The following is a 22,573-nucleotide window of genomic DNA, read 5'->3' as shown; positions in this document are numbered from 1 at the left end:
AGGTAGGAATTAACTAACCTACCCCAAAGAGCACGTTAAGAGGCGAAGTTATGCTTCGCACTAACAGGCTCGTTAGCACGGGTCTGCTTTTCGAGGTCAACCAAGCGTCCGAGGAAAAGTCAGTGTGCACGCAGCCGCAATAAGGACGCACACCTGATGGAAAGTCGCTTTCGTGGAAATGAATCCGACTAAAAAAAAGGACAAAGATAGAAAGGAATAAAAAAAGAGAGAAACTTACGAGAACTGATTAACCGGGCACGTCCATTTACCGTGGCCGCTTTTAATTTTTTTTTTTCTTTCCTCAACTCTTCTGTTTGAGCTAGTGGTCGCGCACGTAGCGAGAACGACTGCCGAAGCTTGGATGAAGAGCGGAGCCTTTGGGCAGAAAAAAGAAAACGAGAAGCCGCTAGCTATACCGGGGCGTGCGTTTTGCGAGTGGATGATTTAGCGGCGCCATGCTTGGAAGCGCTCGCGTGACCGAGCGCCCTTGTGTGTGTTTTGATACGGGAAGCGACGACTGCTGCTCTCGCTGGCCGCCGCGGCTGACGCGCGCTTTCTCCGCCGGCTTAACCCGTGCAGTTTCTCTTTCTTTCGTCCTTCCTTTTTCTCTCGCTCTATCTTTCATTCTTTACATTTAATAAATCTATGGAAGACGTTGGTGCCTCGCTTTGGCTACTCTTCTGGTTCGACTTGCGACGAAAGGAGGAACGCATCGAGCATAAGAAATTCATAACCCTGCAAAAAATACATAGATAAATAAATTAATAAAAGCAAAGCGTGTTCCCGCGAAGAATCGACAACTCACGACAAACGCTGTAAAGCTGGGAAGCTGTGTAACCTAGAAGCCAGACCAGGTGAAGGGACGGTTACATTTACAATAAATAAGAAATTTCGTAGAACGATTTAGACTGGAAGGTATACTGAATTTTAATGAACATAACGTGGGAAAACAGAAGCTCACCCCAACTGTCCATGTCTTTCTCGCGCCGATTTCGACAAAATCGTCGAATGCTACCCTAATTTTGCGACGCAAGGTGTATTACACGCGATGGCTGTAACTCGCACTTTTCTCGCGATTCGATTGAAGTGGAGGGGAGTGTTGCATTTGGCTTCCTTGGATTCCTCAATTGCAATACCAATCACTTGCAAGCTAATCAGAAATTTCGGATTCGTTGGGCGAGCAGCGTGCACTTCTTTAAACGATTCAACTGAGCCGGCCCATTACTGACAGCGGCGGCCGGATTTCGATGGGGAGCAATAGAGCTTTAAGGTTAGTGGACGCAAGCGTCTTCCGTAGGCAAGAACAAGGGGCGATGGCACTGCGCATGCGCGGACCCCTACGTCTGTGTCTACACATGCGCAGTGCCGTCGCTCCTAGTTCTTGCGTACCAAAGCCGCTTGCGTTCCGTAATCTAAAGCGCTCCAATGTCATGTGCGTGCGTGCGTGTGTGTGTATGTGTTTAACGTGTGAGTAGGCTGTTTAAGCCTGCATTGCTTTACCCTTAAAAATAATAACAAGAAATAAGCGGCTACTGTACTTTTCTCATTGCGCATCGGCAGCGGTCGCGGAATTGTCTATGCATTGCGCATGCGCATTGAAGCCCCTCCTCCTCCTTCCCCCGTCGTACCGCGCGTCGCACCGCGCTAGCCGCTCTTCTCTGTACCCAGAGAACGAGCATCGTTTCGTGTCGTTACGCTGGGCGACTGCGCGAAGTAAGCACCCGCCCTCGCAAACAAACAAACGAACAAAAAAAAAAATGCTCGGGCACGATGGGCACGACGCACCGTTGACCGCAGCGCCGCTTCGACTCGAGGCGTGAAGGAAACGGTAAATCAGTCGCGCTTCGACGCTGCTGCTACCGACGCGCCAGTCACGCTTTTGAGACGCTGGCCGAGCGCGGCGCCACCTTCGCGCTGCTAATGTGCGAAGCGTCACGGCGTCCCGCGCTGCCGAGCTGTTGCCACTCGCGGGCGCATTCTTCATCCGAGGTAAACAAAAACGCCTCGCGCGGAACAGCAGCGGCCGTCGTCTCTGTGCCACTTTGTATCGGTTCCCTCCCGGATTTGTGCGCTTCTTCGAAAACCGTGCAGTCTCGCTGTCGGAGCTGCGAGAAGCTGCCCCGGGGCGTCGGTGATTGTACGGCGGAAAATAGCTCCTTGCTTCGTGGGAGAGAGAGAGAGAGAGACAGAGCCGGGGTATCTTAGTTCAGTGCAAACGGGGACACCCCAAGAATGCTTTGGCGAGTACACCAACTCGAGGTGAATTTGCGCAGATGTGCCAGCCAATTGCGTCCGCTCATTTCCGTGACGTCGTAGCAGCCGCGAACTCACCCACCAGACTCACCTCAGTACTGCTTTCTCTCTCTCTCTCTCTCCTCGGGAACTAAGGCACAAAGGACAACTGTATGGCGGTATTGCTGGCAGATCTTGCTCTGTATTCTTCAATTGTCTACGAGTGTTTAAGCTTTACCTATAGTTCGTCGGAGATATTTCTCTTTGGTTGATCGGCTTTGCTAATGGCACGTTCGTTTTCACAATTGGCTGGTACAAATCCTTGTTGCCACATCATGCATTGCTTTACTTCTTGAGGGTGAACGCTGTTACTGGTCGACTGCAAGAAAAAAGAAAGGCACTTTATCATTAGCGGAGAAAAAAGAAGAACGGCTTTAGGTTGGTTGCGCGCTGTTAACACCATGGCCACTCGGGTCGATGATTCCGGAATAAACGACTCTCTTGCACGGAGACTTTGTCTACCCCCTATAAAGAACCCTGCTTTTTCAATTTTAAGAACCCTCGCGTTCAGCTCATTGTTATGAGGCCGACTTTGAAAAAAAAAAGGGGGGGGGGGACCTCTTCACTTATTAGAGCTGATCAGTTATTGGCGATTCGCTTTCTCTCATCATACGTTTGCTATCGCGATTGGCTGAAATTTGTGCTTTCTAATTCACTGCAACTTGGGAACTGCTTCCTGAACGTCGTCGCCAGTGCGATTGTGAGGGCGGCGCGTCTAATGGGATTGTTTGCTCGCGGGACTACATACCTCGAATTTCGCGCGAGCGCCAGTGATCGATATGAAATGTATTTGGCGACGGGGGCTATAAATACCGGTCCTACTTCAACGGTGCGATTAGATTCGACGATCACCAATCGTGCTTGCCGCTAGCGTCGCTTTAGCGCGTTGCGTTGCCTTCTGGGTTCAATTTTGATTCACTATTCTTTCATTCGAGCATTGTTCCTGCTTATGCACTTGCACTGCCCTTACACAGCACTTACTACCCTGACCTTTCGAACGATAACGGGCCGCACGTGCCAAAAGCCCACCGTGTGTCTGCATATACTTCACGTGTCCCTGCGTATACCGCGCCTTTCCACAGTCGGGAAACGTATTGTCATGGGGAGCCAAACAGATAAAAAGTGAGGCACGGTTTCTTGTGTGGACTATTTACGCAGGTAGAGAGGCACAGCCAAGTTGGCCGACCACGTGCACCGTTCCGACGATCATCGCCAACTTCGATACTCGAAGGAGGCCGTTCGCAACTGTATTCGAGAGTTTTAGGTTAGCGGACGGAACCCTCCCCCCGTCATACATGCGCTGCTTACGTCACGTTCTAAAGCATACATAAGCTTCCATGAACCTTCCGTCATCCCATTGTGAACAAGGCTTCCGTAGCGAAGCCGAAACGTCTTTTAGCTTTCTTTCATTTTTTAGCACTTCTATGTTGGTCGGTGTCCTTCGTTTTATTTCTTCAATGCTTCATCCCGACCAGACGGGCTTCCGTCGAACCCTCGATTTCAAGCCTCTTGTGTACGCATGAACTAGGGGCCACGGTACTGCGCATGCGCAGAGCCCTATTCGTCGCGGCCTGCGCATGCGCATTACCGTGCATTACCATTCTTGCGTATACGCAAGCCGCTTGCGTCCCCTGATCTAAAGGCTTCCTTTAACTATAGAACACCAATACGTTTTCGCTTGCTGCTCTGAAACATTGCACCTCGCTGGTTGACGACATGCTGCACGGAATTACAGAGACTGCGCGTAATGGTGAGCGAGGCAGGCGTCCGCTGTGCATTACTCGCTGCTTGCGCTTTGCTAAATAACGCGGCGCGCTTGGCTGCACGGTTTCGGAGGTGTCCGTTCCCGGGCGACTGCACCGCTGCTGCTGCTGTTGTTTTCAAGCTGTTTGTCGCGCATGCTTGTATGCGTGTGCAAATGAGTGCGGTAATGAGCAGGTCCACATGTTGCTAAAGCCATTAGCCTGCAGACCGTGTCTCGGTATGCACGCTATAACACAGTCGGCGAGCGCGCGCGCGCGCGGGACTTAATTGTACGGGGGAGGAGGGCATTACCAGCGAGTCTCGGAGAAATTTGTCCTCGTGACGGCCAAATTGCGGGCGCATTTGTCTAGCGGATTTATTATTATAGCACCGCTGCTTCTCTCTTGATAACTATATTTACGTTAAGCAGTAACAACTTCATTCGGGTGCCCAGCCGAGGCCATATCGAGAAAACGAATCGTACAGACAAAATCGTATACCTATGCCCGTATTCGGTGTAGGTTCTTATGGTAGAATTGTTAGTAACAACATTTTCTACCCAAATTTGACGCTGGAGATAATGGCGAAGGTGGATAGCTAACGGCAAATGGTACTTTCGAGCGATAAGCTCTGTGAAGAGAGAGTTGTTGTGCGCAGGCCTCACCGCGTGACAAGACAATAGTTCTAGCCTGTCCAGGCGCGTATCGCAGTTTACGGAGTGCCGGAACACTGAGTAAATGAACGGCAGCAGCAGCGATGGTAGTGACATCTTGCGGTGGTTTGCTGAGCCACAAAGCTTCGGGCACGCTCTGGTTTCGCGATCTTCTACTCGGATAAAGACAAATATGGCCACCATACCCTCATGACTGTAACTCACCCGGCACAATTACGTCAGCAGTTCCGTTGCGCATAACCTGAGATTTCAAAAATTCCCGTCGCAGAACTCAACGCCGCAAGACGGTGCCACCAACAGTGCTGTTTAACGTCTACCTCTTTCATACTCCAGTATATTCCTCTAATGGTAATACGCGTATGAACGCGGTGAATCTCCTAATATGCGTCACATGGACCATTTGTCCTGCAGCAGCAGCATTTGTATATACCATGTCTTGTTAGAAGGTGTCTCTTGCGGTACGTTCTTTTTGAGTGCGTTTTGCCCACTGACATGACCCCAGCTCTGTTTCTCGACAGCGGCTCATCTACACCTTAACAACCGCTTCTCAATTCGCGTGCGGAGAACGTAAGACCTTCTTTAGTTCATCCTACAGGAAACGTCGCATCTGTGGGCCCCGAACGACCGTGGCGCAAGTAGGCTGTGTAATAACTCTACAGCGTTTACTCGCCTCCTTGTTGTCGGTCCTTTTGTTTTCGCGCACTCGGCTCCCCGCCGCGTACAAAAGCGCACCACAGCGCAGACCGTGTACGTATAGAGAAGTCATCTCGCAGCCTGCAGTGACTCGAGTGTACGCGCCACGCGAAAGCGCAACCACGTGTACACTGTGTACGTGCCTCCCGAGAGCAAGAGGCCCGGTGTTCCGACAGTGCGCCGTTAGGGGGGGGGGGGTGCTTGTATGCGTGTACGGGCACGGCCGGCACGCTCCTGCCCACCGTGCACGTGCAGCAGCAGCAGGCAGGCAGGCACACCGTCCCCGAGACAAAAGGCGAGCACGCGCCCCCAGCGCTCAAAACGTCCACGCCCAACGGGAAGGTCACGGCGGCGGTGCGCGCGCGCGCGCCCGGCGGAGGAGCCATCGACATCGACTTCTCTCGCTCCAGCGGCGGCCCCTATCTGGAACAAAGGTCGCCGCCGGCCTCCCGCCATGCTCGCCACGAACCCGGCCAATTACTCTTCCCGGCTGCGTGCGTTGCCGCACTGCCCGTGTGTGTGTGTGTGTCGTCTCGTTCCACCGGCCCTCTACCTCCTCTCTCGTATATTGTCCTCGAAGGGTGTGGGGGAAAGGCAGATAGATACTTCACACCGCGGTGACCGTAACACCGTTGACAGCGTGCATTCGTACGTAATATTTGTACGTTTATGCGCACTCGGGTATACATGCGCGAGAGGAGACGCATGTAAGTACTCGCCGGCACGGATGTCGTTGCACGAACGAATCATCGTTATCGCTATAGTAATTGTTAGGGACGTTTGTCGCAGCGTCACCGTTCTACCGTTCGCCGTTACCGGTACTGTCGATTCCGCATGCGCAGCTAAATTGTTCCGCTATGCTAAATTGCCCTCTTGTTGCCATCATACAGTGATCATAAATGCCGTGATGCATTCACAATAATTATATAATATTTTGGTACTGTATTACCGTGTATTTTGGTACTGTACCGTGTTGTCGAGTTGGGGAAATGAAGTGGCAGGATGTTGTGTGTGTGTGTGTGTGTGTGTGTGTGTGTGTGTGTGTGTGTGTGTGTGTGTGTGTGTGTGTGTGTGTGTGTGTGTGTGTGTGTGTGTGTGTGTGTGTGTGTGTGTGTGCACACGGGTGGCGCGGGGGAAGGACGAGGATTCCTGTAAGAAGATGCATCACTTTATTACAGCGCGAACGAGCACAACGAACGTACAAAATCAACAGAACTACCTTAAACGAGGTTACAACGCGCAGCAGTTGTACTCAAGATTCAACATTCGTATGGCTTACATTACCGTTTCTAAACGTATAAGCCTTACAGCTGTTCCGCACTCTAAGTGGCGAGAGAAGAGGCTTCAACTGACGGACGACTTCGTCGTGAGGCGATTAATGTCGGCGTGTGGAGGTGAACCCGCAGGTCTGTGTTCCGGTCCAAGGCCCCACCGCTACATGTGGGCACAGTCGCCGGTAGGCCTGCATCCCCCGCGAGAGAGAGCCAGTGGTTGCGAAGAGGAGGAGGTGCTTGGTGCACGGGAGTACGCGCGCGTAGAACAGCAGGGGGGCAATAGCGATATGCTAAAGTTGTTAGAATGCCGGACGCCGCTGTGGGACGACTCAATTTGCAGTCGGCTCACGAGGAGACCTAGAGAGAGGGACAAAAAGCAAGAACGCTCGTGCGCCGAACGTTGAGCAAAACATTAGAGAACCTCGGGCAGTCAGAAAGTGTTGTGGAAGATGCCGCTACGGGATTTCATACACTTTGTGTTACTTTGATTAGTTGAAATCGATCCTGCCGTCTTTTCAACGTTCTTCTATGCTGCTTTTCCCCCCTAAGCGCTGGAAATGTTTCAAATGCATCCGTTCCACCTAGCCCAGCATTCTGCGCTATGACGTCAATCAACCAATCAGTCAATCATTTAATTAATAAAATCCTTCATTGAGGAGAGCGAAGTTCCAGGGCAAGCACATCAAGCGGATAATAATGTGTTACAGAAACGTTTCTTTGTAAAGGGAGGAAAGTGCGCGCAGGTGACCCGGAACAACGTCCGGATTGCGGCCCTACATCATGGGAGGGTGGCACTGGAGAGGGGGTATAGGTAAACAGCACGTACTAAAGGTCCCTGCTTTGCGCGTCAAACCTTGCGCCTCACGATTTCCAGGCGCTACGTCTCGAGTCGCAAAGCGACGAAACGCCGAACAGAGTAGCCTTCCGCGTCGGGAGACCCCCTATCTCCGTTCATCCAGCAGCGACGGCCAGAGGTTTCGCCAAAACCAAGCTACATGCGGTACCTCTATTAGCTGGCTCTTAACAAACAATAGGGAAAAGCGGGGCGTGCAGGAAGCGTGGGCGCAGCAGGCGCCCTTCCGCCTACGCGCCCGTGCAGCGTTGTCTCTCGCATCGAGATACCGCAACTCGCGGTGCTCGAAGCACTGCGGTATTAGCCGGAAGAGATGCAGCGCCACTGCAGTCGCTGGCCATTCAGATGCGACCAGCGCCCGCCCCCCTCCACCCGTTCGCAGTGCTCTCCGAAGTGGTGCGGGAGAACGCGTTCCCCGACAGCCCGCTGCGCGAACACGCTGGCACACTGTTCCTCTAAAAAGCGTGCAGTGTTGGGAGAGATACGGAGTTGTCTCACAACCAGCTCGGGATTGTCAAGCTTGGTTCGCGCGGAGGAACTGCGGTATACGGGAATATGGCCGGTGCGGCGCTGTGGCCCGAAGATATGGCTAGCAAATACGTCTGTGCGTCGATACGCGACCCGTATGAACTCTGCTTTCCACTCTTTTCAATACGGCTAGACTGAATTCTACAGTCAGCAGTTCTGCGCGAGCATCTTACATGTACTATTCTAAGCAAAAAGCCGCGGACTAATGTATTATAGCTCATTACGGTGCCCCCGCAACCCGGAAGCAGGCGGGCAATATTAGAGAGCTTTAGATTAGAGGACGCAAGCGGCTTGCGTACGCAAGAACTAGGGCCCACGGTACTGCGCATGTGCAGACTCCTACGTATCGTTCTGCGCATGCGCAGTACCGGGGCCCCAGTTCTTGCGTACCCTAGCCGCTTGCGTCCCCTAATCTAAAACTCTCTATTGCCTCTGTACGCAATAGTGAAATTCCGCCACATTGCCATTTCTGATTGGCCATAGAAACCTTATTAATCGTCATCACTTCCGATTGGCTGTAAGAATGACTGACCGCAAGGTACACATATGGTGAGAATTCGCCGATTGTCAGTCGTGCGGTTAAAAAAAAAAAACCCAACGGCCGCTTTCTTTCGACTTTGTCGTTATACAAGGTCGTTTCCTCTTAAGGGGAAACACCTGTTTATTATTCTTGTTATTGAAGCCAGTTGTGACTTCATAATTTCTTCCTCTTTGTGGGACAAACGTGCGTTATACGACGCCTAATACGGATATCTACTGAGGAAAGATTAGTATACGTGATTACATCTCATAAATCGAGGTTCGAGAAGTGCTTGAAAACGAATGAGTTGGTTCCGCTGTAAACAGGCTCCTCTGCGCGTTCTTTTTGTCAAATCTGAGCCTGTGGGCCGTGGCTACAAATTGCTATCGTCTTACAGTTTCTCCCTACTCAAAGCGCTATATGTTCTGTATAATTGTATGTACTTTATACTACGTAAAATTTTTGAAGCTTCCCTTACCTAATCCCCATTCTTCGGGCCTGTAAAGTATATTGAATAAATAAAGTTACTATAGGTGACTGTGGCTCTGCGATCAGTCAGTTGTCATGGGAACTATGGATATCCTTGTCTAATCTTCGTGCTCCTTTCTTTAGACGTTCTCGTGGTTTCATTACGCTTTACCTTTCTAAATTCCCAAGATGGGTCGTATTTTCTTAACGCAATAAGACAATAGGTCTCTGGGAAAGGCGGCATCGTTGCGAATTATTACAATTATAACGCAATAATTTGCTGAATGAAATCAATTTCTAAACGCACAATGTTGTATCAAGCCAGGACAATGCTTAGGCATATCCATGCACTTAGTTTTGTGTGGTCTTGAGGCGCAAAATCATATCAAGCTACGACGCTCCACTCACAAGGGGCAGAATTCACAAAGATTTTGTTTCTTTCGCGAGTGCTTTTAGCATTGGCCGGCCGTCATCGCTGACAATGCGTTTACCAACCAGATTGACTCAAATTTGCACTTCCCAAGAATTCTAGCGCAAGATTCTCTTCGTAAATGCCGGCCAGTGTAAACCACGTGTCATACCATGCAGGCTGAACCGCCGTCCTTTTAGCTCCCGTAGACACTAGCGCCGCATTCCCCCCTGGCGATTGCTGTAGGAACCCTGTTACGGGCTTTCGATGCGCTGCTCTGTTCTTGCACGGCGCGCATATCGGCAGCGACCAGAGGAAGAGCAGAAGGCCCAGGGAGGCGGCGGCGGCGGCGAACATGGCGGCGAGTGAGCGATGTCGATGGCGATCGGCATGCGGGGTGCATCGCCGCGCTGCCCTTCCCTAGGGCGTCGCCCCGAGTGTTTTTCTCGGAGCGGCGGCCATTTATTCCTGCGCGCCGATTTTTAACCTGCTGTGAGCGCGCTTCGCTTCCTCCTCTGCCCGCGCTTCGCAAAGGGGCCGCCCCCCCTTCCTTCTTCTACTTCTTCTCTTCTGCTTCTTGTTGCCGCCCGCGACCAGCGTTCTCGCTCTCCGCAGCTCAGGCGACGCGGCAAAGGGGGGCGCAGAGAAGAAAAATACAGAAAGGCGCGCGCCTCCTACGGAACGACGAAGGCGCGATGTCCACATTGCGAACGGCGAGCTTGCGATCTGAGAGTGTCGTGGCTTTGTGGATGTGCCGTCGTTCACTGTCGGCGATCCTGTTAATTGCTTTCTTTCTTCCTTTGTTTTCCATTTTCTTTTATTCCTTTGTGAGGTACAACCGTGTGCTTACATGGGGACGCGTCCACCGACGGAGCGGATGGTCTTCGCGCACATCCGTTTACCGCCTGCTTGGTAAACAAATCTACTGCTCGTACTGTGTGCTAAAGAGAGCTTCCGATCCGTCCCGCGAAGCCTCGGGTAAATGACAACGTGGGTAGTTGGAAACTTGTCAGAAACTTGTTTGGAGATTGTTCACGGTCCTGGTATGACTAGTCGTAACGGTCTGTCATATGGTTTACGCCTACGTGTCCGTTTCGCGTTTTAATGGCCGGGAACGAAGAACGAATATGAAGGCTTTTGCCTCGAAGCGTTCCTCGAAGCACTACACTTGCCGGATTTTGAAAAGGAGGAGAGAGAGAGAGAGAGAGAGGTAGATGAAATAAATGAATGTGAACTAGAATAAGTCCGGCTGGCTAACCTGCAATGAGGGAAAGGGTAACAGCTGCTAGAGGCGCACCTTGGCCCACTAGTTGGCGTTGGCAGGGCTCGTCCTCGTCGCCTTGTCGTGGTCGCATGCCCGGTGCGTTCCGTTTTCCCTTGAATCAGCGGTGCGTGCGATGGGAAAAAAACGTCGCCTAGCAAGCAACGCGATTTGCACTGTAACTTCCTTTTTTCTTTTTGCATTTCGTGGTCGACTGCACTGCAATACCTCCTACAGTACGTGGCTGCTTTGCTGTGGCCTCCATTCCTTTCTTTCTTTTTTCTTTCTTTCTTATTCGCTCGCGTTTTGCAGTGCGCGTAAAAATAGGGTAGAACGACAACTCCTCAAGCAGGCAGAGCCGCAAGGAATACACCGAGAGTTGAAAGTCGTTTCGACTGTGCAGAGCTATCTTTTTTTTTTTTTTTTCGCATGATTTCTGTAGTTGCAGGGCCCTAACAGAATGGCCGAATTTAGGTTACTCTACTAATTTCTTTCGTTCACACTTCTAGATTTCCTTTTTCGCCTTCTTCGTCGCGGACACAAGGAGGACTTGTTGAGCGCCTGTCGGTGTTTTGGTCTTCAAATGTGTATACTGTTTGTTGCGACAGTTGGCTGCGGATATGGGTTGCTCTATCGATTGTTCAGGTCTTAAATTTGTTTCACAAAAACTTGATTACAATACATGTTGCCCTCTCCTTTCCACTGCTATACTTACTTTACACTTGCTTGCACATGGATATAAGATTGTCATGGTCATCGTTATCCTCAGTGAACTTTGTCGTCGTCACCACTAATGGCCATCATATTTACGGCCGCTACAGGCAGAAGGCCTCTCCCAGCGTTTTCGCCTTACCCATGTCATGCGCCAGCTGACCCCCATCTTTTGCCTAAATTTCCCAATTCGTCACAGCAACCAGCTTCTCTTCCGTCCTCTACTGCGCTTCCTTTCTCTTTGCATGCATTGTGCAACTCTGTAATGTAGTGCTTAGCGCAGACACTCGGTGGTCTGTAGAACATCGGCTGTCTGCCCTACGCATTTCATAGCCAGCCCAACTTCATCGCTTCCTCCTGTTGTCGACTGGAATATCGGCTAACTCCGTTCGCTCTCTCATACACACCACAGCTTTCATGTCTCTTAAAAGTTACGCTTCATGTTTTTCGTCCCATCGCGCTCGTTGCATTTGGTGCTTAACTTGTTCACAAGCTTCTTTGTTAACCTCAAAGTTTCTGCCCCCTATGTTAGCGCCAGTGTAATGCAGTGACTGCATACCTTTGCTTTCAAGCATAGCAGTAAGCTGCCAGTCGGCGTCCCGACTGTGGGTAATTGGCCTAGACACACATTCTCTCGCGCGTAAATGTCGAAAAGAAGGAAGGACATTCGATACTACTATGTTAATTTCTTTATGACAAAGATATTAGTAGTGCCTATTCTACAATACATAGTTCCAAAATTTATATAAATGAGTGCTATTCATTCAATATCGTATCTTTAATTTACAAATTTCTCATTATGCTTTCTACCCCCGCTTTTCCTACTACCGGCCGATTCAAGCCCAATCCTCCGTGTTCATATGCAAGTTATATTTGCATATATATCTTGCAGGTTATATTTCATTACACTCCACCTGCACGCTGTCTATGGCGGACGTTGCGCACCGAAGAAAGCGTTGATATAATTATGCAAGATCCTCCGTTGGCATGGTCAGCCAGCCAATAGCTTTGGAAGGCAGCGCCTCGACGGCGCGTGATTGGCATATGGCTAGAACTGCTACTCGGCATAGATACGCATAAACAGATAGATTAATTGAAGCTCTACAGCCGTGTCTAAGAAGCCAAGTAAGAAGCCATCCCCAGAAAGCTCTCCACAGGAATTTCGGCTCACCGAGGCCGCGGGCTTCCAGATTTCGTTGCGCTCATTGAGAGCACGTTGAAGACCCCCGAATATCGAAATTTCATTTTCAATGCAGTTTGAAGGCCTTTAGACTTGACTCGGTTCTTAGAGATCCACGGGTATCATTTGGGGATATTGTGTCAGTGTAAAGGCGAGGCACAATCCACGGCAATCCAGTTCGCTTAGCGTATATTGTGGTATCCAAAACGCTCGTTTGCGATAGTTAAAGGTGCTTTGATCGGGTCTTTCTTTGCCCTTTACCCATTTCTTGTTTGTTTGTTTTGTTGTGACATTTCTTTTTGCCCGTTATAGACAATGCTTTGTTTTTAATCTGTGAAACATAATGATGCCTTATAGTCCTCGAAAATGTTTTGTCAGGGCTTTGGAACGATCGCTTGGAAATTTCAGATTCCCCCCCCCCCCCCTTAACATTGCTATACGATTCATGAGTTATCACACTCCCTTCATTGATGAGCAGGGGGATAACGACAAATCAATAGGGAGCCTGGTGATGTAGGGTAATTTAATGAAAACGGTTGCACGGACTGAAGTGTTCCTCTAGTGTCTTTTACAAAGCGTTGCATTGGGCGTTCGCTGAGACGTGTCACAGAAGTTGATTCATCCGAAACGTTTCTTTATTCGTCTTCTTTTGAAACTATATTCACTCAAGTCGCATTTCTCAAGCAGCAGTAACTGGTCGTGAAAGAAGCACATCACTTTGTGACTGTGTGCCATTCCAGAGCTATTGATCGCCTCAGTTAGTCCAAACAACCGAACGAAAGTTGCAGGACGAGTTTAACCGGAGCCTTGCAATCGCAGTGACAAGTCTTCTATATGGTTGATTTAGTTCGGATCCGAGGAACACTCGATGTTACTTATGTATAAGTTGCAGCTGTCTTTCCTTTGTTTGTTTTCGTAGCGTGAAAAGAGGCTCGCGAAACTGGCCAGAACGACTGCTGTCTCTAGCTTTAGCAGGTGTAATAGTCGACTTCGATCCTGAAGGCCGACCGTTTGTCTAATCTCGCTTAGTGTGGTTACGGGCCGCATGCATGTTTGGGGCCAACAACTAATTTCGCTGAAGTATGTAAATCATAACTGTTCAAGGACTGCAACGTCCGCGCGGCACCGCAATTGCGCTCGCACTATACACGTGCATGCGTTGGCCTGCTTTCAATCAAGCGTGCCTTGTAACACGCAGGCCGCCGCTTCGTAAACGTTCCGAGCCCTGAGCCCCGACCGACTTTCGTGAAATTCCTTCGTTTCCGTACTTCTTTGCGTCTTTCTTGTGCTTGTCTTCTTTTCCGGACCATTGTTTTCCCCCCCGCAGTTTTTTTTTTTTCTCGCAGCCTCACAAAACGCCAACCAGGAATTAATGTAACGCGTGGTCTGTTTGTTCTCCAGCGTTTTTCCCGGTCCCGTAATCAGTGAGCAATGTTTGAACGGCGAAGCCGCGGACAGAAAGGCAATGTTTCTGGCTTCTCTGGGAAGGCGACGGATTGAAGTGCGCGTGACTGGGTCAGGCGGGCCTGCGGAAACTGGTCGCGGCTTTATTATTTCTCGCATGCACGTGGTACACCGTGTGGAACACGGAGAGCGCGCAAGCTTTTGGGAGCTTCGCCTGTCATCCCGTCATCCGCGCGTTTCGGTCGTGGCGTTCGGAAGAGAGAGAAAAAAAAGAAAACGCTGCTTTTGTTCAATCGCCGACCCGTTAGACTGTCGCGCACGCGCGGCCCCTTTAATGTTTCCCCGTGTTCTTGTTTTCATTAGCTTTTTCTTGTCATCTTTCTTTTCTTTCTTAGCTTTTACGCGTTTTGTCCTAAGCGCGTTTTGCATGGGAGAACGCACGCACCTAGAGGACGCGAGGACGGGTGAAGAGGTCGTGGGATGTAGCATTTTCTGTTCACAAGCACTTTGCGGTGGAACGTTCTGTTTCTTTCTCTGTCAGCCTGTCCATGCGTGTGAGCGCGCGCGCGCTATTTAAAATCAAAACGTGCCGTTGGCTATAGTTTAGTTTGTCGCGGCTGCAAACAGAAGCGCAATGAGACACGACGGGTTAACCTCGTGATCCACTCGCGGCCTCCCTGTTGGCCCCTCGCGTTCTCTGCGCACCGTTGGCGGCTTTAGCAACTGCTGTGCTCCTCTTAATTAATGGACAACGTGTGACTTAATTCGATTTGGAGGAGTGGTGGCGCGATATTTTCTATTGTCCGTCTTTATGCGTTAAGTCGAGGTCCTAGACATCAAAATAGAAGGAGAAACGGTGGCGAGACGCTGAACGGCTCCAAACAAGTTGCTGCAACGGCTTTTCTACGAACCACTGTGTCGGTGTCGCTTTTCAGGCGGTGCCTGTGTCGTGACGTAATGAAGCGAACAGTGGTCGCGTGCACTAGAGGAGCGGAACATAGCGACGTCCTGGATCTCGCTCAGCCTCTCTCAGTCGTCTGCTATGCGGTTACATCCTTCCAGAAGGAGCAGACTGCGTTTATCGGCGAAGGAGAACGAAATCGCGAAAAAAAAAATTAAAAATTAGGAGTCATTCCACCCTGTGAAGGTGAACGACCGGCGAACCTGTAGCACATCGCGCTGGGTTAGACGAGGATACATGTATTTATTTTCATCATTTGGTAATGGTAGTGACAATAGCTTTGTGATTACCGTGTTATACACTGGTTGGTTCGGTTGCAAACTTAGACACAATCTTGGCCAAAGCTAAATCTATACACGCCCGTTGTTGACCAGTTGAAAGACTTGGATTGGTGTGCCACTTCAGCCTAAACACTTCTAGCACTAACTGACTGAACCATTCTTTCTTGTCTGGTTTTGAAATGTGCACATTAAAGTCTCCAACGGTGATTACAACAGGGGTAGTGTCATCACGGCTAACACATGCAAAGTGCGTGGTCAGGACCTTCTTGGTTTCACACTTGGGTGGGCCTGGCGATATATACACCGTAGATGCCACAATACCGTCTTGCGTTTGTACGGCACAGACGTCCCCACAGTCGGTGGCATTGTCCTCTTGCGGTCAAGGCTCCATGGTTGTATGCATACATTTAGACCTTTGCGTATATGGCAGCGCCTTCTGCTCGTGAGTCCATGTGCTGTTCACAAAATTCCAGCACACCCATCGACTTGAAACAATGCATCTCGATTTATTTATTTCATAAATTATTATTATTATTATTTGGGGCGCAGAGCTTGAAGCGTGCTTCATCTCCGCTGCGGGTCGGCCCGGTATTGCACTATGTCCGGGATCGGCCCACCCTCACCTTTCTTTTATTGTTAACTCACGGACACGAGAAAGACATGGAACCCTAGCCATATCTATATACAACTTCTCAAAAAAAAGAAAGAAAGAAAAGAAACACGCTCTAAACAATCAACCCAATCAGTTTTGAGAACTCTTTCGTGCGCCTAAATGGTTTCAAAAGCGACAAGCTAAAACGCGACTGTTAAAGCGCGGCGTAATACTGGCGGAAGCGGTCAGCGTGGAATAAATATTAAAAAGGAGATGTCATTCGCTCCCCTCCCTTCTAGTTGTCAACCCTTTGCGACCAAATGAACGAAAATGAAGTTACGAAAGAGCAGTCTTCCGGTCTACATTAATTTAGCGTAGCTCTTTCAGCGCCTGTATGTACCGTGGTTAGGTTAGGTTAGGTTCCGCGGGCTCGTTTGACACGCGGTGCACGCCGCCGCGGTATAGCTGCGCGTTCCCATCGAACAAGGCGCGGTTCCTTGCCAGTCCGAGAACGGAAGCTCGTTCGGGGCAGCCACACTCGATCCTCGCTCGGGGGCCGGAAGAGGCTGTCCGCCGGAGCCCTGCCGCGCAAGCGGCTGCGACTGCCGTGCGCGGGGTGGGAAGGGGGGCGGCCACAATGGAGAGAGACGGATCGGGCGTTGGTGTCGGGGCGTGGATCGACCGCAGCAACGGCCGCCGCCTCCGCGGGTATATCGACCTCCGTTCGCGCGCCGCGAATCGAGACGACGGGTGACGCGGGTCGCGGCCTGCCCGGCGCAAGCCCCTGCGGCTTGAGACACGCCTGGACGGGGAAGGGGTTGGTGCGGTGGCTCCGCTGCTCCCATCGCTGTTTTCTGCAAAAAAAAAAATTACCAGGTGCTAGTACAGATAGGGTAATAGAGAGTTTTTAGCGTGTCTGGTGTTCCGCTCAACTGGGCGTTTTGCCGGATGGGCAGAGGCGTAAAACGTTGAGCGGCCGGCCGGGACTGGACGGGAGAGAGTTGGCGCAGTGGTTGTGCTGCTCCCATCACAGTTCTCGGCTAAAAAAAAATAAAAATGTTTACCAGAGAGAACTCCGGCGCTATAATACAGTTAACACAAAGTTTTAGCGTGTCTGGTGCTCTGATGGACTGGACGTTTTGCCGGATGGGCGGATGCGTAATACGTTGAGCGGCAGGCCGGGACTGGACGTTAGAGAGTTGGCGCGGTGGCATGCGCGGCTCCCATTACAGTTTTCGGCAAAAAAACAGAAAAGTTTACCAGAGAGAACTCCGGCGCTGTAATACAGATAAAGTAACACAGTTTTAGCGAGTCTGGTGTTCCGGTGAACTGGGCGTCTTGCCGGATAGGCGGACGCGTAAAACGTGAGCGGCCGCACCGGTGCGTGCCACCTGGCGGCGCATAACTCAACCAGACAAACACAGAGAGCTACTACTGCACTAACCAAGCGTATTCTACCTCGCAGCCCAGGTGTATTTTTTGGCAGCATCACAATCGCGCCGCAGTCACGCCAAGTCACACCAACAGCGAAGTATAACACACTTGTTAATCGCAATAATAGCTTTGTCTTTTTCGGGTTGAGTACTGCGCCACCAGGTGTCGTCGCGGCCCCAGCTGCTCACTTTACACCCCCACTCATTTAGCAAACCACCCAAACAGTCCGCGTTTCCTTGAATACTGGGCACGCTAAAGCTTTCTAATGTAGCGCGTTGCGCACATGGATACAAAAAACATGACAAGCTACGCGCGCTGGCGCTAATGGACGCGAAGATGGACCCGTTTAAGGATGACTCATTTCGTGACCTTCATCGATACCATATATTATTTTGTGCTAACCTAATGAAAGGCGGTGCTGTGGTGCTGTTGTGTGAATGTGAAATTCAGCGCGCTATTCGGTACATTGCTAAATTCCTCCATCTTGTCATTTCGAACCAATCAGAGATGGCGGCACTCTTACGATACGGCGAAATTAAATACGGCGACAGGCGTTATTCTAGACACTGTCAAATTCGCCATCTTATCAGTACTGATGGGCCTGTGGAGCTGCTACGTGCGGTCTCTCTGGTTGGCTCAAAACTTCAATAGAACGGAAAATAGGGTTTGTTGGTTGCGCTATGCATGGTCATAAGTAGCGCTAACTTCACGAAACACAAGAATGCAGTGAGAGACACGCCTATAGCGCTACAACTTTCGATTGAAGTTTATTGGAGAAAAACGAGAAGCTTTAGCGCGCGCGCACACGCACAAACACACACACACACACACACACACACACACACACACACACACACACACACAAAATACGGAACCAGCCAGAAAGCAAACTGTGATATATAGATTACCACGGCCGTGTGCATGAAATCCAGCTCTTCAATAATGGTACACCACTGTCCGGCTTACACAAATGTCGGCATTACAACGTGTGTAATAATTAAGCCTCGGCTATCCCCCACCCTTGCGATCGCGTCGTGATGCCTATTCGACAAGGTGGCCCTTTCAAAACACGTGATCGTATTACGGTGAGTTTTGGCGAATTCCACTGGTCGACTCGGAGCGGAGGTGCCGAATCCGCCGCAGAGCGACCTAATGTGATCGACCGGCGAAAAATAAACGTGCTGCGGCAGTGAGCGCAGCGGCAGTTCGGCTGCCGCCATATCCGCCAGCCATATCGCGATTTCGTCATATCGTAATGCACGTACAAACACCCTGTCGTCACAGCTGCTACTTTCCAAGGAACTAGAGCTGCTGTCAGAATCGCTCAAGGCAAGGAGCACTGCCGCTCGGTTGAACGAACGCCATTCCGAGAATGTAAACAACTGCACAGGGTTACCAAACGGCGCCTCAAGAAAGGGCTGACAACAGCCGAGCCACCCGACCGATCCGGAAGTGACGCCAACACATCGTCGGAGTTCCGGTGAAATCCGTCTTCTGCTCGACGGATCAACGAGTCGCGCTCCGGTTGATCCCAATCGACCAGGAGAATTCAATTTCTTTGCCACGGGGCAAGAAAACGTCGCCCAGATCGACCAGTGGAATTCACCATTTAAAGTGCCTTCCACGCTCCTCCGGAAAGAAAGAAGAAAGAGGAGCAGACGAAATCCGGATGGCGACAGCAACATCCGATAGCCATGCTGGAACGCTGCAGCGAAGACGATATATAGATGTATTCGTTACGATGAACAATTGAAATTGCACAGGCATAGCCGGAGCAAAGCGCACGATGGTTCTTAAAGCACCCGAACAAAGTGAGCGTTGATTAAAACCTACCGCTAGCGAAACACACTGGACCGTGTATACGCCGAGCGTTAGGTCACGTGTTGCGCAGACGGCTTAATGGAGAATTGGCTTGCACAGGATCGCATGCAGTGCGACGTCGTTCTTCCTTTTATTTACTTTTCCTTCTTCTCACTTTACTTCATACTTATTGTATTTGGGGACTTCGCTCTGTGCGCCTTTCTAGGATAACCAAAGCTCCTTCAAGACGCGACTCACGAACAGCGTTTCGTCTGTAAAAAAATGGTCGATTATTTACTAAAGTAGGGCGCAAAGTGCCATATGTCTTCCTGCATTATTTATAAGAGCAGTATTTCGTGAAAACATGCGCACTTAAGCGGGGGTGTCTAGTTTTATCAAACGGCAACAGTACCCACGGGTTGCTTAATTTGCTAGAAATACGACGTTTCCGCTCGCCGTGCTTTGGTTGCAGTCTTGTATGTTTCAGTTTTCTTCGCTCCTTCCGTCATGTAGAAAGCTGTTTCCGCACTGGAACAATTCTTGAAGTGCACCGGCCTCATTGGCCGTTAATAATCATCGTGTGCATCTGTGCTCACACTCATCTTTCAATTCCCCCTTTCCCTCCGTGTAGGGTAACAAATCGGATGCTCGTCTGGTTGACCTCCCCTGCATTTCTTCACCTTGCTTTATCTCTCTCTCTCTTATGTATTACTTCAGAAATGTACCTTTTAAATGCTTGATGAATGATGATGATGATGATTTATAGTGTTGACGTAGGCCAGATCACACATATCAAAGTGTAAACAGCGCGAAGGATGGGACAAGACCGAATACGAACAACGAAACGCTGACGTTCAGCTAACGTTTATTGCATGCCGCTCGCGGAATACGATTACACGCTAGGGAAGGGGTAATCGCGACGTCATCGCAATTGCCACAGCCAAGAAGACGCGCACGTGGATGACGATACAAGAATTCCGCCTCTTTATCAAACAAATTAATCGACGGAGCGCTTATGCACACGCTGCGCCTTTCTTCGCTATCTCGCATGCTTCATAGATTTCACAGTGCTCTTCGGTTTTTTGGCTGTATCGCTCACCTCTCGAGAGCGTCCGCATTTCTTGCAATGCGTATCGAGGTTACTGCCTGTTCCAATAAAAACAGGAACAGCGCAGCACAGGACAGACCGCAGGACCTGTGTGGCGCTGTTCCTGTTTTTATTCTAAAGATGAACCAACCCGACCCATTGAACACACTGCCTGTTGCAGATTATTTAAAGAACTTGCGTGTCCCCATAGCCGGTCGTGGATGGTGATGTTGATGGTGCTCATCACGCTGTTCAAGTGGTTTAATTCGGAGTGCGAACTTCGCGCTCCGTATTAGTCGTGGTTCCATGCACCAACCCGCCCATTTCTTTCCGCATCTGGTTCGTGACCGTCGCGTGTGCCCCTCTGTCTCGTCGTCGCAGGACCGGCGCGACCTGGTGAGCGGCCACGCTGCCGCCGCAGCGGCCGCCGCGGCCGCCCTGGGGCCCATCACGAGCCTCAGCTCGCCGAACCCGGGCACGCCGGGGGCCCTGGTCGGGGGCTCCGGCGGCGGCTCCTCGTTCGGCGGCGGACCCCCTCCGCCGCCGCCACCGCGGCTGACGCCCTCGTCGGCCGACTTCCAGCCGCCCTACTTCCCGCCCCCGTACAACCTGCCCACGCCGACGCAGCAGCAGCTCGACTTCCACGACCCGTACGCGTCGCACCACCTCAACAGCCTCGCCGGGCCGCAGCAGTACCACCAGCTGCACCCGGCCGCGGGACACCAGCGTGGGCTCTCCAGGAGACCCGAGGACGATCTCCTACAGGCGGTCAGTGTGCGTGTCTGTGTGGCAGCGTTCTACGCAGCGGAGGACTCTCAATTCCATTTCCCCATTCCGTGGGATTGCAGGGGATGCAGTGCGGCGCAATCCCCTTCATGCCTTTACTTCCGCGAAGTCGAAGGCGTCGCGAGCCGATGCGAAATTTCGTAAGCATGGGACGCCTGAGCAACGTCCCATAAGGCGGTCAGTGCGTGCCAGCATCGCAGAGTAAGGGGGGGGGGGGAGGTTCTGTAAGAGTCCACCTATTGGGCTGTCCATTTCGGCCGCTGCTGATTGGATGCAGCTGTACGAGGGAGGAGGAGACAAGTGGCCCCAGCCAATCAGCTGCGGCCGAAATGGACAGTCCACTGGGTGAACTCTTACAGAATACCCCTCAAGCTTTCGATTACTTTCCCATCCCATGGGATGGGGTGCAGTGGAGTAAGGCGCTATGCTTTCATTTCCGCGGAGTCGAAGGTGTCGCGAGCCAATACGAAAGTCCGAATGCACAGGATACCCGAACAACATGTCGTACAGGCGGCCAGTATGTGTCAGCACTACAGAGTAGTGCTTTCAATTCCATTACATGGAATGGGTTATGCTGACGTAATTCCTTTCCTTTAATTTGCGTGGAGTTTAGAGTCTCGAGCCAGTAGGCGTCTCATGGAACCGAAAAGACAGGCGTAATAGATACGGACGCAAGAAGCACGAGAACACACGCCTTTTTTCTTTCTTGTGTTCTTGTTTTCTATGCGCCCGCCGTTTTTTACCCATGAATCTCCGCCTGCTTGATCAATTTTCGATCGTTCCAGCATATGGGCGATACGTGAAATACCGTAAGCAGTGCTTCCCACGCATCATATATACCTTAACCAACATGATTAAGTGTTCCGTGGGTATTCGTGTTTCATGGGCATTCTTGTCGAAACGACGTTTAAGAAAGTAGTGTGCTCACGATTACCTCGTTCTCGAAAATCCTTACCAGCAGCGAAGTAGAGTACACTTGTGCTTGTTTGGTTGAGTTCTGCGCCACCAGGTGGCGTCACCAATCCGCCCTCCTAATGCTTACGCCTCCGGTAACCCGGTATATTGGAAAGGGTAAGAAACTTGCCGAAGCCGTAAAACTCTCTAATAGCGTGGCGGATAGATGCCTAAAGATGGTTGCGTGCCCGCGCTAGCGCATGATCGATACTTCCACGAGTGAAGGGACATCTACATAAACGAAGCCATGTCATTTCCATTCCATTCCGTTCCGACAAAAGATAGGATCAATTCCATTGAGATTCCATCTTTTTGTAGAGTTCATCGCCATGTAATTCGCATATCACTCGGGGCTTCTAAGCAAACCATGATAATTTGGGAATCAATCCAGTTCTCGGATAGTAAACTCTGCATCCCTGACCGTTATAGACGCTGCCCTGAACACCGCAAGGTTGTTATATATATATATATATATATATATATATATATATATATATATATATATATATATATATATATATATATATATATATATATATATATATATATATTGGTTTTAACATAGGCAGCAATTTATGCGTAGCTGGCCATCGATGATCGTGCATGGACATTCGTTCTAAAGATAGCGTAACTGCACACGTGTCATTCTTTCCTTTTAGTCTAACTGCA

General features: G+C 50.5%; 1 protein-coding gene and 1 pseudogene across 4 annotated transcripts in view; both read left to right on the top strand.

Annotated features, from left to right (window-relative positions):
- The window catches only part of TfAP-2 (transcription factor AP-2), a 218,705-nt gene that overhangs the window by 117,346 nt on the left and 78,786 nt on the right, over window positions 1-22,573 (top strand). For 3 of the 4 annotated variants that reach the window (XM_075669423.1, XM_075669422.1, XM_075669420.1), the window contains exon 2: window positions 20,546-20,938. In XM_075669423.1, coding sequence (XP_075525538.1) covers window positions 20,546-20,938 — 393 coding nt within the window. The remainder of the gene's footprint in view (window positions 1-20,545; window positions 20,939-22,573) is intronic. The other variant, XM_075669421.1, reaches the window with a different exon arrangement.
- LOC142558642 (U2 spliceosomal RNA) lies at window positions 15,756-15,873 on the top strand (annotated as a pseudogene).

The sequence above is a fragment of the Dermacentor variabilis genome, chromosome 9 (assembly GCF_050947875.1).
Source record: "Dermacentor variabilis isolate Ectoservices chromosome 9, ASM5094787v1, whole genome shotgun sequence".
NCBI lineage: Eukaryota > Metazoa > Arthropoda > Arachnida > Ixodida > Ixodidae > Dermacentor > Dermacentor variabilis.
This window is presented reverse-complemented; position numbering and strand designations above follow the sequence as displayed.